This window comes from Callithrix jacchus, chromosome 11 (assembly GCF_049354715.1).
Source record: "Callithrix jacchus isolate 240 chromosome 11, calJac240_pri, whole genome shotgun sequence".
Lineage (NCBI taxonomy): Eukaryota > Metazoa > Chordata > Mammalia > Primates > Cebidae > Callithrix > Callithrix jacchus.
In genome coordinates, this window is record NC_133512.1 from 97,622,161 (window position 1) to 97,633,148 (window position 10,988).

Consider the following 10,988-nt stretch of genomic DNA (forward strand, 5'->3'; position numbering starts at 1 on the left):
CAAGATCAAAGCTACTTTGCCCTGGGTATTCCCAGCCTCAGTGAGTGTGTCTTGAATGGGCTAGGAAGCATTTTCCATGAAAAGGTCAGACTAAGGATGAACGCTTCCATATGAATGCTTCAGCTGTCCCGAATCATTTGTTGTTTCTGAATCACAGAGGAGCCTCAAATGATATTTCTCATCACCTGAAACACTGTATGGTCCAAGTGAGAGTCAACCATAGTGAGACATCCACATGAGATTTGGATGGTGGACAGGGAAGAAGGACCATTCTCTGGCAGCAACAGCAGAGAGACAATGAACAGACCTAGCTGCATGTCACAGCAAATGAGGGCCTGGAAACCACCCAGCTCTGTGTACCAGTGAGCTTTCAAGACCTCTGCATTCCCAGCCCTCCAGAGGTGGGACAGCCTCTAATTTCCTGGATTGAAAATATATCCTACCTTTTTTTTCACAATGTGATATATTAGGCAGAGAGGAGAGAGAGAGAAAGAAAGAGAAAGAGAGAGCTCCCACACTGCCCTGGGAATATCCTACTTTTAATACCTACTACTCAGTATAAGTGGAGGAAGACGAAATGCTTCATGTTGGGTTCAAAAAATGGAACAGAGCATGGTCTAATAATCCTGGGTCGTGAAACATGAAAATGAGACTGTTTACATAACAATGGGTTTGTGTCAAATACATGGCTAGAATTCTTACTTGACAAATGTGGCTGATTTAAAAACATCTATACCGTGAATTCATATTTTATCCTGAATTTACAACACCTTTCATAAATTTGGAAATATTTTAACTCTTAACCTTTCACAATGTGGTTGTGTCATTGAAGCTGTGCTCACAATCCATCTCTGCAGAGCCCTGACAGTGAGGCAGCCAGAAAAGACCCATGCAGGGAAATCCCTTTTTCCCTGTGCTCTCAGTGGCTGGAAACAGTAGCTACCAGCTGAGCTGATAGTGAACTCAAAGTGTTTCATTCAAAATGGTGCCTCAGTGGTAGATCTTTAATGTTGTGTAAACATTTAAATATGTAATATTTTCCCACAAAAGCTTTCATAACTGAAATAATATTTTCCCTTGCTGCCTCTCCAAATAAAAATGTAGACAAATGTAAACAGAGAGAAATTTTATAGCTTTACAGACTTACGTTAGTAAAAAAGAGAACTCTAAAATCAGGTATCTGAACTATCTATCTTAAGAAAAGGAAAAGTAGAACAATGATACTACCATAATCCAGAACCTTACTTATTTAATTGGAAAACACTGGAGGCATTGCCAAGAATAAGGCAAGCATGCCTGTCATCTCCAGTACTGCTCAACATCATTATGGAGGTATTAGGCAATGCAATCATAAAAGAGAAATCAGTTAGGTACAAAGATTAATTAAGAAGTGACAGACAAACTATGGAATGCCCACATGAAAAAATACTTCTCAGTCAAAAAAAGAAAAAAAGAAAGAAAGAACAGGCAACTCAGATGACTCCCAAAAGCATTTTGCTGAGATGAATGAACCCAGTCTCAAAAGGGACTTCTTTTGCTCATCTCTAGATTCTCAGTGTCTGCTCTAGAACTGACCATGAGATACAAGAAATCAATCAGTGTTAATGAGTGCATGAGTAGGTATGAACTCACAAAACTGTTGAGAGAAGGGACCATGCCTCACTCTCTTCTTGTACTGATCACAATGCCTAGTATTTGCCAAGGACCTTCTGTCTGCCTTCTCTCCTGAGAGGCAAACAGGCAACCCTCTTCTTAGGGTTTTTCACATGGGCTTCTCACCTGCTCACTGCTTCTTAAGTCAGAGTCTTTTTCTTTGCCTCATCTGCAGCATTAACCTGAATGCAAGGGTAAGAATAATTGAGTGTGTGTTACACTGAAAATAACCACTGAAGTTAAAGACTTTTTCCTATTAAACCTGAATTTTCTTTTTCTTGGGAGGAATGTGTGGCTTTTTGTCCAAATATTTGCTTACAGACAGTTGTAATACAATAGGATAATAAATTCCTGTCTCAAAATTTTGGCTAAAGCTTCAATGATGAAAACAATAGACACAAGTACACCCACTTTCTGTGAGGTGAGAGACAGAAGCTGTCTTACTCTGAGTGATTATTTCTACAGAAATCACACATTTCACTGTGTAGTCCTTCTCTTATCTTTGAGCCTTTGCTACCTTTTGTTAAATGTATAGTCCAAACTTATTTGTGCTTTTGGGAAATAAGGAAGAAATGTGTATCCTATTTTGGGCAAAATGACTTAGGGCATGGAGAAGCCACTTTCAAGATGGCAGAATATGGAAAGTTGGCATAAGTCACATGTGACCACTAGGACATATTAATAAAATAGGAAAACATGCTTTCAGGATTTCTAGAAATGATTAAGTGAGGAACACCCAGTAGAAAAGGGATAGGAACTTCAACCATCGCTATCTCTATATTAAACGGAATTTTTGCACCAACAAAACCACACAGGTCTCAGAAACCTTGGTTACACATAATGTCCATTGGCACATAATGAAGATCCAAGGAAGTTGTGGTCTTTGGCTGATGAATGGGTTGAAATTGTGGCTCAAGTCTTCTAGTGAAAGGGGGAAGGGGAGACGGCATGAGAGTAGACCAAGTCTAGCTCCAAAATTATCTTGAACTCTTACCAAAAAAGCGAAATTAATCCCTGTATTATTAGAAGTAGCTGTAGTATTTTCCAAGACAAAACAGGTTCTAATTCTGCACAAATATGAGATAAACTGAAAAGTTTCATTATAAACACAATAAGAAAAAATTCAATGCAGCGGGGGCAGAAGTGTGTGTATGACCTGACAAACAACAAGTATTCAACGTGTGGCGTGACGGAGGTGGGGTGGCAACTATCTGTTATTTCTCAAGAAAAGGAGAGAACTGGGTATTTATCAAACTGGTTAAATTGAGGTTGGTCAAAGAGTTTCTACACATACACCTGAATATACCAATCACTGCTCTCTTATCTGTTGAATTGCTGTCTTCCACTCTTTCAGGATCTGGGGATCACTATATCGTTGAATTTGTAGAGATGCATTTTCCGGACAAGTCTCTGTTCTTTAATGAGCAAATGATAAAAAGCAATTTGACTCTTTATATAACCATGGAATTAGGTAGACACTCATCTAGAAATAATTCTGCAATTATCTCCCTCTCTAAGATTACCTACTGCAAACAAAGAATTGATCTTTCTAACAAACCATATGAGTAAGATGACCACTGTGACTCTGAGCACAAAAATAAGTGAGTAGAAGCTACAGGGGGAGACTATCTGCTAATACAGAAAGAATCTAGAGAAAAGGTTTTATTAGAGGTAACATGATATAGCTTGGAGTCTTCTTTGGTCCCTTGCATACATTTTCTCTGCATGTCTATGGAAGAATTTACAAGGTAGCAAACACCAATACCTTCTGCTTTAGAGTTTCACAAATTAAAAATGTGTCCTTCTCTTTTTAAGTCAATCAAACATCTACCAATGGACAATGGTGGTCCTTATTTATGAGCACCTGAGAGACAGAAACTAGACACTCCAACTTTGCTAAATAAGTAAGTACGGGGCAGGGTTACCAGAGAATATGCAGAAAATACAAACAGGTTTTCATTAAGTTTAATCTTCCGTGAATACACGTGAGAAAATTAAGAAAGCAATCTTTAATGCATTAATGATTAATTCAAGCATCCCATTCTGATTCTCCACTTCCATTCTTGCCTCTTGCTGCCTTGAGACACAGAGAGCCTCCTGTTCTGCTAGCTCCTTCACCATTTGTGCCTTTCTCTTTTCCTGCTCCATTTCATCTTTCAGCTTGCTGATTATCTCTTGATACTCCTCTCTTATCCGTGCTTTCTCTCTCTCCATCTCTGCTCTGTAGAGTTCTTGCATCACTTGGGTTTGCTTCTGGATCTCCTCCTCGGCTATTTGGTACATCCTGTTAGTGTAGCAGCCTCCCTGGTTCTCCCTCACCACGCGCTGGACCAGGGCCAGCAGCTGCGCCCTCTGGGCCTCCTGCTCAGCGCCTGTTGCCCTGTTGTTGAATGCGCAGTAGCGGTCACCAAAAATGTTCATCAAGTCTTGAATGCCTTCTGGAGCTTCCATTAAATAGTCATGCAAACTGGTGCCATCTAAGTCATCTTTCCGGGTGAATAGGAGAATCATGAATCTTCTAGCCCTCTCTCCAAACATTTTCAGGGTCTTCTCTGTGGCCTGCTGCTCTTCCTTGGTGTAGCGGCCTAGTGGGACCACCAGAAGCAGAGCATGAGGCCCTGGGGAGGTCAGGAGGATGCAGCGACCGATCTCTTTGCACGTGTCAGCATTCTGCACCTCAGTGTCGAAAATGCCTGGCGTGTCAACCACGACAAGTTCTGTCTCATTCCATGTGCTGCTGTGTTTCTCACAATTCTTGGTAATGGATTTTGCTGCAATGCCAGAATGAAAAACTTTCTCTCCAAGGATGCTGTTTCCTGTTGCACTTTTTCCTGCTCCAGTTTTACCTACTAACACAATTCTCAACTGGGAATGTCTGGGCTCTTGGCTTCCAGGCCCTGGGATATCAAGAGAAAAGAAAGCCACGCTGTTAGAATCTACCTCCAATAGTTTCCCCCGCAGAGTCCTCACCCCTGTGCCCTTTTCTGTTACTGGCTGTGGGCTTCTCCTGATGCTACTCCTGCACTCACAGAGTCTATCCTGCAGTACTTGGGCAACTGGCCCTCCCCTTAATCTCCTGTCTTCAGCCTTGCTTTTCGGGATTCCCTTGAGCTTCGTAGTCTGATCTTTTGTAGCTATATAACCCACAGAGGAAGAAATAAAATGGTTTCAGAACCATTCGTTCTGAGAACTATGAGCTACCAATAATAGCTGTTTGTTTGTTTGTTTGTTTTTTGAGACGGAGTTTCACTCTTGTTACCTAGGCTGGAGTGCAGTGGCATGATCTTGGCTCACTGCAACCTCCGCTTCCCAGGTTCAAGCGAGTCTCCTGCCTCAGACTACTGAGTAGCTGGGATTACAGGCATGCATCCCACACCGGGATAATTTTTGTATTTTTAGTAGAGACAAGGTTTCAGCATGTAGGTCAGGCTGGTCTCGAACTCCTGACCTCAGGTGATTCACCCGCCTCAGCCTCCTAAAGGGCTGCGACTACAGGCGTGAGCCACCAGGTCCACTGTTTGTTGCTAGTAAGTTAGTGTAGGGAGTAACCCAGGATTTGACTTTAGAGTATCTGTAATGGAGATTTATTTTCCCAATTTATATTCAAAATGAAGCATTTCTTCTTCCCATTAAGAAGCCAGGAAAGAGGGTTATACACCCTATCATTATTCTTAGAGCAAACCTTCCCACATCTGATAACCACTGTCCTAGGATGAAAGAAGCATAATTTCAAAAGCAATATGACTAAGAACACTGGATACAGGAAGGCTAAGATCATCGTTAAAAACAAAAACACAAAATGTGGGCTGGCGTTCACATTTTTATTTAGTTACCATCTCAGTGGAAGGCTCTGTCCTAAGGATATCCTGAGGGCACTGGTTGGCCATAGGGAAGGGAACAGGAGACTCATGGGAAGTAAAATGACAAGGCACCAAAGGACAGCTCCAACACTGCAAGTTTGTCAGTGTTGACAGCATGGGGATGACAATCCGTGGAGGAAACTGTAAATATAGCCACAATCTATTCCTAACCCTGCATGCCTCTTTAGGATGTCGATTTGCAGTTCTCCCATCAAGATGCTATCTGCCTCTTCAACCGCTGAATCTGGGGGCGTCTTATGACTTGCTCTGGACAGTAGGACAGCAGAAAGCCTGGTGCAAGCAGAGACTCCAAAAGTGCTTATGCATTGTGGCTTGCCTTCTCTTTCTGCTCTTCCAGCAACTGCCTTATGAGGAAGCATGGAATAGCCTTCTTGATGAGGACAGCAAGGCCCAGTTATCCCTATTACCCTGGCTATCTGAGAGCCTGCTAACTACCAGACACGTCCATAAGGCTATCCAAGACCATTTGGCCGCATACCGGGAACTAGCTCACACCACATGCATGAACGAGTGCCTAAGATGAGCCGAGCTGGCCCAGACCCAAGAATGGCTCAGTGAACCCACAGAATTAAAAGCCAACTAAATGGCTGACGTCTTAAGCTACTAAACTTTGGAATAGTTTATTAAACCAGCAAAAGCTCAATTGACATAGTGAATTTCTATAGATAAGGAAGAAAATGGAGTGTCATGTGATACACAAAGTGAGCCAGCCAGTTTAGTTTGTTGGTTATAGAGAGACCACCAGGAGCTGGGAAATTAGAGACCAGGGTGAGGGATCAATTACTCCCACATTCCTCTTTCCCAACCCTCCTCCAGGCTGAAGAAAGGGTCTGAAAAACAGAGAGGATACAACCAGCTGTTCTGGTGTGTCCGTGTTGTAGGAAGTAGGAGGTAAGAAACTGTGCTGAGCCCTGGGCCAATCAAAGGATGTTTAATCTCTCTTCTGCTTAGCTGCTACAGCCACACCATGGGCAGAAAGTACAGAGGGTCAAGAGAGATGAAAGAGCAGGTCAAATGAGGAGGAAATGAGAAAAGAGGTTGGAAATATTTTTCTCCTGTTCAAATGGGAGTTGGCTGGCAAGGCAGGAGAACCCCCACCCCGCCTGCGAACCTCCCTGCAGCCTGGCCTGGGAGCCCCGAACACCCTCTCACCATAACTGGCCCCCGGTGCGCCGAGGTTGAAGTTCACACCGCCGAATTGGGCTGTCATTGTCGCTTGAACTCCTGTAGATCGAGAACATAACCATGTCATTTTAGGGTAATGGAAGCAACTAGAATCCCCAACTGCCTGGAGCCAACAACTTTCTTTTTTGCCATGAACTTGCTACATGATTTCTCCTGCCGCATTTCCCAAAAGTCTCCTCAACCCTCCATTTACAGTTTCATTTCCAGATTGTTCCTTTTTCTTTACACAAACATAAATGCTTCCAGTGCTTCCTCACTGGCCCCTTCCCCCACCTAGAGATTTGTGGCTTTATATGAGGTCTGTAGCCTACACCCTCCTCAGAGTTCTAAACTTTTATATTCACTCAGCTTCTCCCTTTGGCTGTTTCATGGGTATCTCAAACAGAACCTGGCTGAAATTAAGCCCTGACCTCCACCTCCTGTTCTGCCTCCCTGGCTCCCCATCAGCAGACGGCACCACCGTCTAGCCCGTGGCTCCTCCAGAACCCTGGGGTCATCTACAACTCTTTTATCCTCTCTCATTGGTCCATCACCAAATCCTATTGATTCTACTTCCAAAAAACTCAAAATTACCCATTTATCTCCATCTTTATGCTAATACAACCCACTGTCATTTGTTTGCAATTCAACAGGCTTCTAATTGATCATCTCCCCTTCAATCCCTTTTCTGCTCTACAATCAGCTGTTATTTTAAAACTAATATTTGATATTTTTTCTGGTTTAAATTTCCTAGTGGCTTCCTATTGGTTTCAAAAATAACTTAAGTCCTTGGAATGGTCCATAGGCCCTGCATGATCAGCTTCTCTCCTCTCTCCTAGGTGTGGGCCACACTACCCTCAAAGTCCTGGAAATCTAGGCTCCTTCCACCTTCAAGGCCTTCGCAGAATTGTCCCTTCTCTCTGGAGCACTCACCCTCCAACCAAGTGCCCAGCTTGTTCCTACTCAGCATGCAGGCCTCAGCTCTCCAGAGAGTCTCCCCAACACCACTGTCTACCCTGTGGCATGGTCCACTTGGTATTTGCACCCCAGAGAGTTCTCACAGAATATGTATTACCCTCATTCTATTATAAAGACACATGCACACATACATTTATTGCGGCACTGTTCACAATAGCAAAGACTTGGAACCAAACCAAATGCCCATCAGTGATAGACTGGATAAAGAAAATGTGGCACCTATACAGCATGGGATACTATGTAGCCATGAAAAAGATTGAGTTCATGTCCTTTGCAGGGACATGGATGAAACTGGAAACCATCATTCTCAGCAAACTGACACAAGAACAGAAAACTAAACACTGCATGTTCTCACTCATAAGCAGGTGTTGAACAATGAGAACACATGGACGCAGGGTGAGGACCATCACACACTGGGGCCAGGGTGAGTGGCTGGCTAGGGGAGTAATAGCAAGGGGTGGAGAGATTGGGGAGATTAGAAGAAATGCTTAATGTAGATGATGGGGTGATGGATGCAGCAAACCACCACCATCGCATGTGAATACCTATGTAACAAACCTGCACAATCTGCACATGTACCCCAGAACTTAAAGTATAATAATAAAAAAAGATATGTATTACTCTAGGAAGTTATTTGTTTGATTTTTTTACTGTCTCCTCTTAGACTACAAGCTTTGTGACGGGAAGACCACATATGTCTTGTATTTCTCATTATTCCCTGGAGACAAACACAATACCGGGCAAAGAATGGTTCTCAATCACTATGTGTTAAATAATAAATGGATAATCTCCCTGCTTCTTGCCTCTGATTGGTCACTATGTCCAGCCCATGTCTGATCTGTGAAAATGACAATCCTTTCCTTTATTAATTAATATGTAGTATTATAGAAACATGGTATAAATGTTAAATGTTTTATTTCATTGCTACCTACAAACATTTTGCAACGGAGAAAGATATTTGAAGAACTCTTATTGGAGAAGACTGTGACCAAAACAGGCAGAAAAAAGTAGTTGTTAAGGACAGAGTCACCTCATAGGAAGCAGCCAACAAACGTGAAACACTGTGAAAAGCCAGGTATTCCTTTTTTTTTTTTTTTGAGACAGAGTTTCGCTCTTGTTACCCAGGCTGGAGTGCAATGGCGCTATCTCGGTTCACCGCAACTCCACCTCCTGGGTTCAGGCAATTCTCCTGCCTCAGCCTCCCTAGTAGCTGGGATTACAGGCACGTGCCACCATGCCCAGCTAATTTTTTGTATTTTTAGTAGAGACGGGGTTTCACCACGTTGACCAGGATGGTCTCAATCTCTCGACCTTGTGATCCACCCGTCTCGGCCTCCCAAAGTGCTGGGATTACAGGCTTGAGCCACCGCGCCCGGCCAAAGCCAGGTATTTCTTTTGAAAGAATGATTATTTCTTTATCTTTCAAGAATAGGGTGTAGGAAACAGCTTCTTGTAAACAAAGAAGGGAAATCATAAAATTTTTAAAAATCAGGGGCTGGCGTTAGGAGGATAGGACACCAGCAACAAGAAAACAATGCTGTGACATTCTGGGTTTTTGTGACATTCTTTGGGTGTTTCTTCACATCCTCCTTCTAGTACATGGGCTCTTTAATGCTGCTCTGCTGTTCCTAACACAGAGGCAAAGCCAGGAGACTGTGCTTTTGTAGGTGCTAACCTCAGGTGGCTGAGCTCTCCTCCCTCTGCCTAAAGAAAAAGTATCCATCAGAACCCAGCTTCTCCTGAACTGCAGAGAGTCACACCCTCCTTCTACCCACTAAACGGGAGCTCAGCCCCCAGTAAACCCAGGACTGTACCTGAGGAGGCAGTTTCCCTAACAGGCAGTTCTGAGCAGTCAGTTAACCCAGTAACAAGACCTCAGACTGCAGAGCCTCCAATCCTGACCTGGATGCAGTCTTTGTGGGGACGCATACAGACCTGTGCCCCTTACACATCCCAGTGTTCTTCCCACCAGCTCCTGCAGAACTAATTCTGTCCACTCACCCAACTTTTTCCCTGGAAGAATCAAAGTTTCTGTATAAATTCCGAAACAAGTGAAAGGAAACATTTATCTGTAAAACAAGTAGTCTCTGAGCAGCAACCCCTGAAAGAGGCAATAGTTTGTAGGGCTCAGCCTTCAAAACAGAATACAACCTAAAATTAGCAAAGACAGGAAACAGGAACCAACGAGAATATAGTCTGAAAACATGTTTACCAAACATGTTAAGATACAGGTCCTCTCCTCACCAAAATTGCAAATTTCTCCCAATCCCCACCACACACACCCCTATTCCTTTACCTGGAAAATCTGGGTCCTGCACGCCTCTCTGATTTTGCACACAATACTAAGCCAGGACTTTGAGAAGGAGGAACAGAGAGGAAGTGAGGGGAGGAGCTGTCCAGATTTACTTGTGCAAGTGACCTGCCCACCTAATCAACCAGCAGCTCTAATAGAACTTTCCGCAGGGACAGGATTTTCTGCACTGTTCAGGATGGCTACTGAGCACTTGAAATGTGACAAGTGTGACTGCAGTTCTGACTTTTAAGTTTTATTTTGTTTCAATTTGTTTAAAATTAAAGGGCTATTCCATTGTCAGGATTCTAAATGGCAATGTCAGGCAGAACAGCTTGCACCAGCCCTTTTCCCCAGAAAGAAAGAAGGAATATTCAGTATCTGATGCTTGGTGGCTACCATACTGAACCTTGCAAAGGCCCTGCAGTGAGACAAAAAACACGGGTCGTGCTGTGACATTCTGGAAGAAACTGCTGGGCCAAAACCAGAGGGTTGCCAGTTATTCTGAAAGACACCTGAGCCCCTGAACCCTGCTCAGCACAACAGGTCTCCCAGCTGAGCTCCCATACCCTGATGTCCCAGTACCTCAGGTGTGTCCTCTGAGTCCACAGTATGTCGTGTATTTCCAGGGTATGTCCATGAATCATCTGCTAGAAGCAAAAGAGAGTAAATGACCTTCATTGGACTGACTAGGATGGGCCGAAATTCACCTCCCGAGATGGTCCTGGAACCATTTAAATATTCTAAACACTGACATCTGACACTACTTATCACTAAAATGGAAATTTTGAGAATATTGCAATGGGGTCCCAGCTCACCGTTGGGGTGATCGATTATTTTTCCATTATAAAAAGGGTCTCAATTTACCATTATACCCCGCAGCTGAGACCTTATTTAGCACTTCAGTAATTGTAAAGTTGCTAATAATTCTAAAGAGAGCCGTAAGAGACAAGACATACTTTTCTTTGAGGACAGAATGTGGTTGGCCTTGGGTATACAAGCACAGGATGGCTACCCCAAAA

At 43.3% G+C, this 10,988-nt stretch overlaps 1 protein-coding gene across 1 annotated transcript; it reads right to left on the reverse strand.

The window, feature by feature from the left end:
- Window positions 1-3,602: 3,602 nt before the first annotated feature.
- Window positions 3,603-10,020, reverse strand: GIMAP4 (GTPase, IMAP family member 4). The gene is made up of 3 exons (XM_002751824.6): window positions 9,973-10,020; window positions 6,687-6,758; window positions 3,603-4,550 (listed from the first exon to the last, which is right to left on the reverse strand). The coding sequence occupies exons 2-3, from the start codon at window positions 6,742-6,744 to the stop codon at window positions 3,619-3,621; spliced, it is 990 nt and encodes a 329-aa protein (XP_002751870.1). The 5' UTR covers window positions 6,745-6,758; window positions 9,973-10,020; the 3' UTR covers window positions 3,603-3,618.
- Between the last annotated feature and the right edge of the window lie 968 nt (window positions 10,021-10,988).

What these genes read in the sequence shown, in the direction of transcription:
- GIMAP4 (XM_002751824.6), bottom strand. Translation starts at nt 6,744, where the DNA reads ATGACAGCCCAATTCGGCGGTGTGAACTTCAACCTCGGCGCACCGGGG. An exon ending in CGCACCGGGGGCCAGTTATG is followed by an intron (nt 4,551 to 6,686) that starts GTGAGAGGGTGT and finishes TTGATATCCCAG; the next exon opens with GGCCTGGAAGCCAAGAGCCC.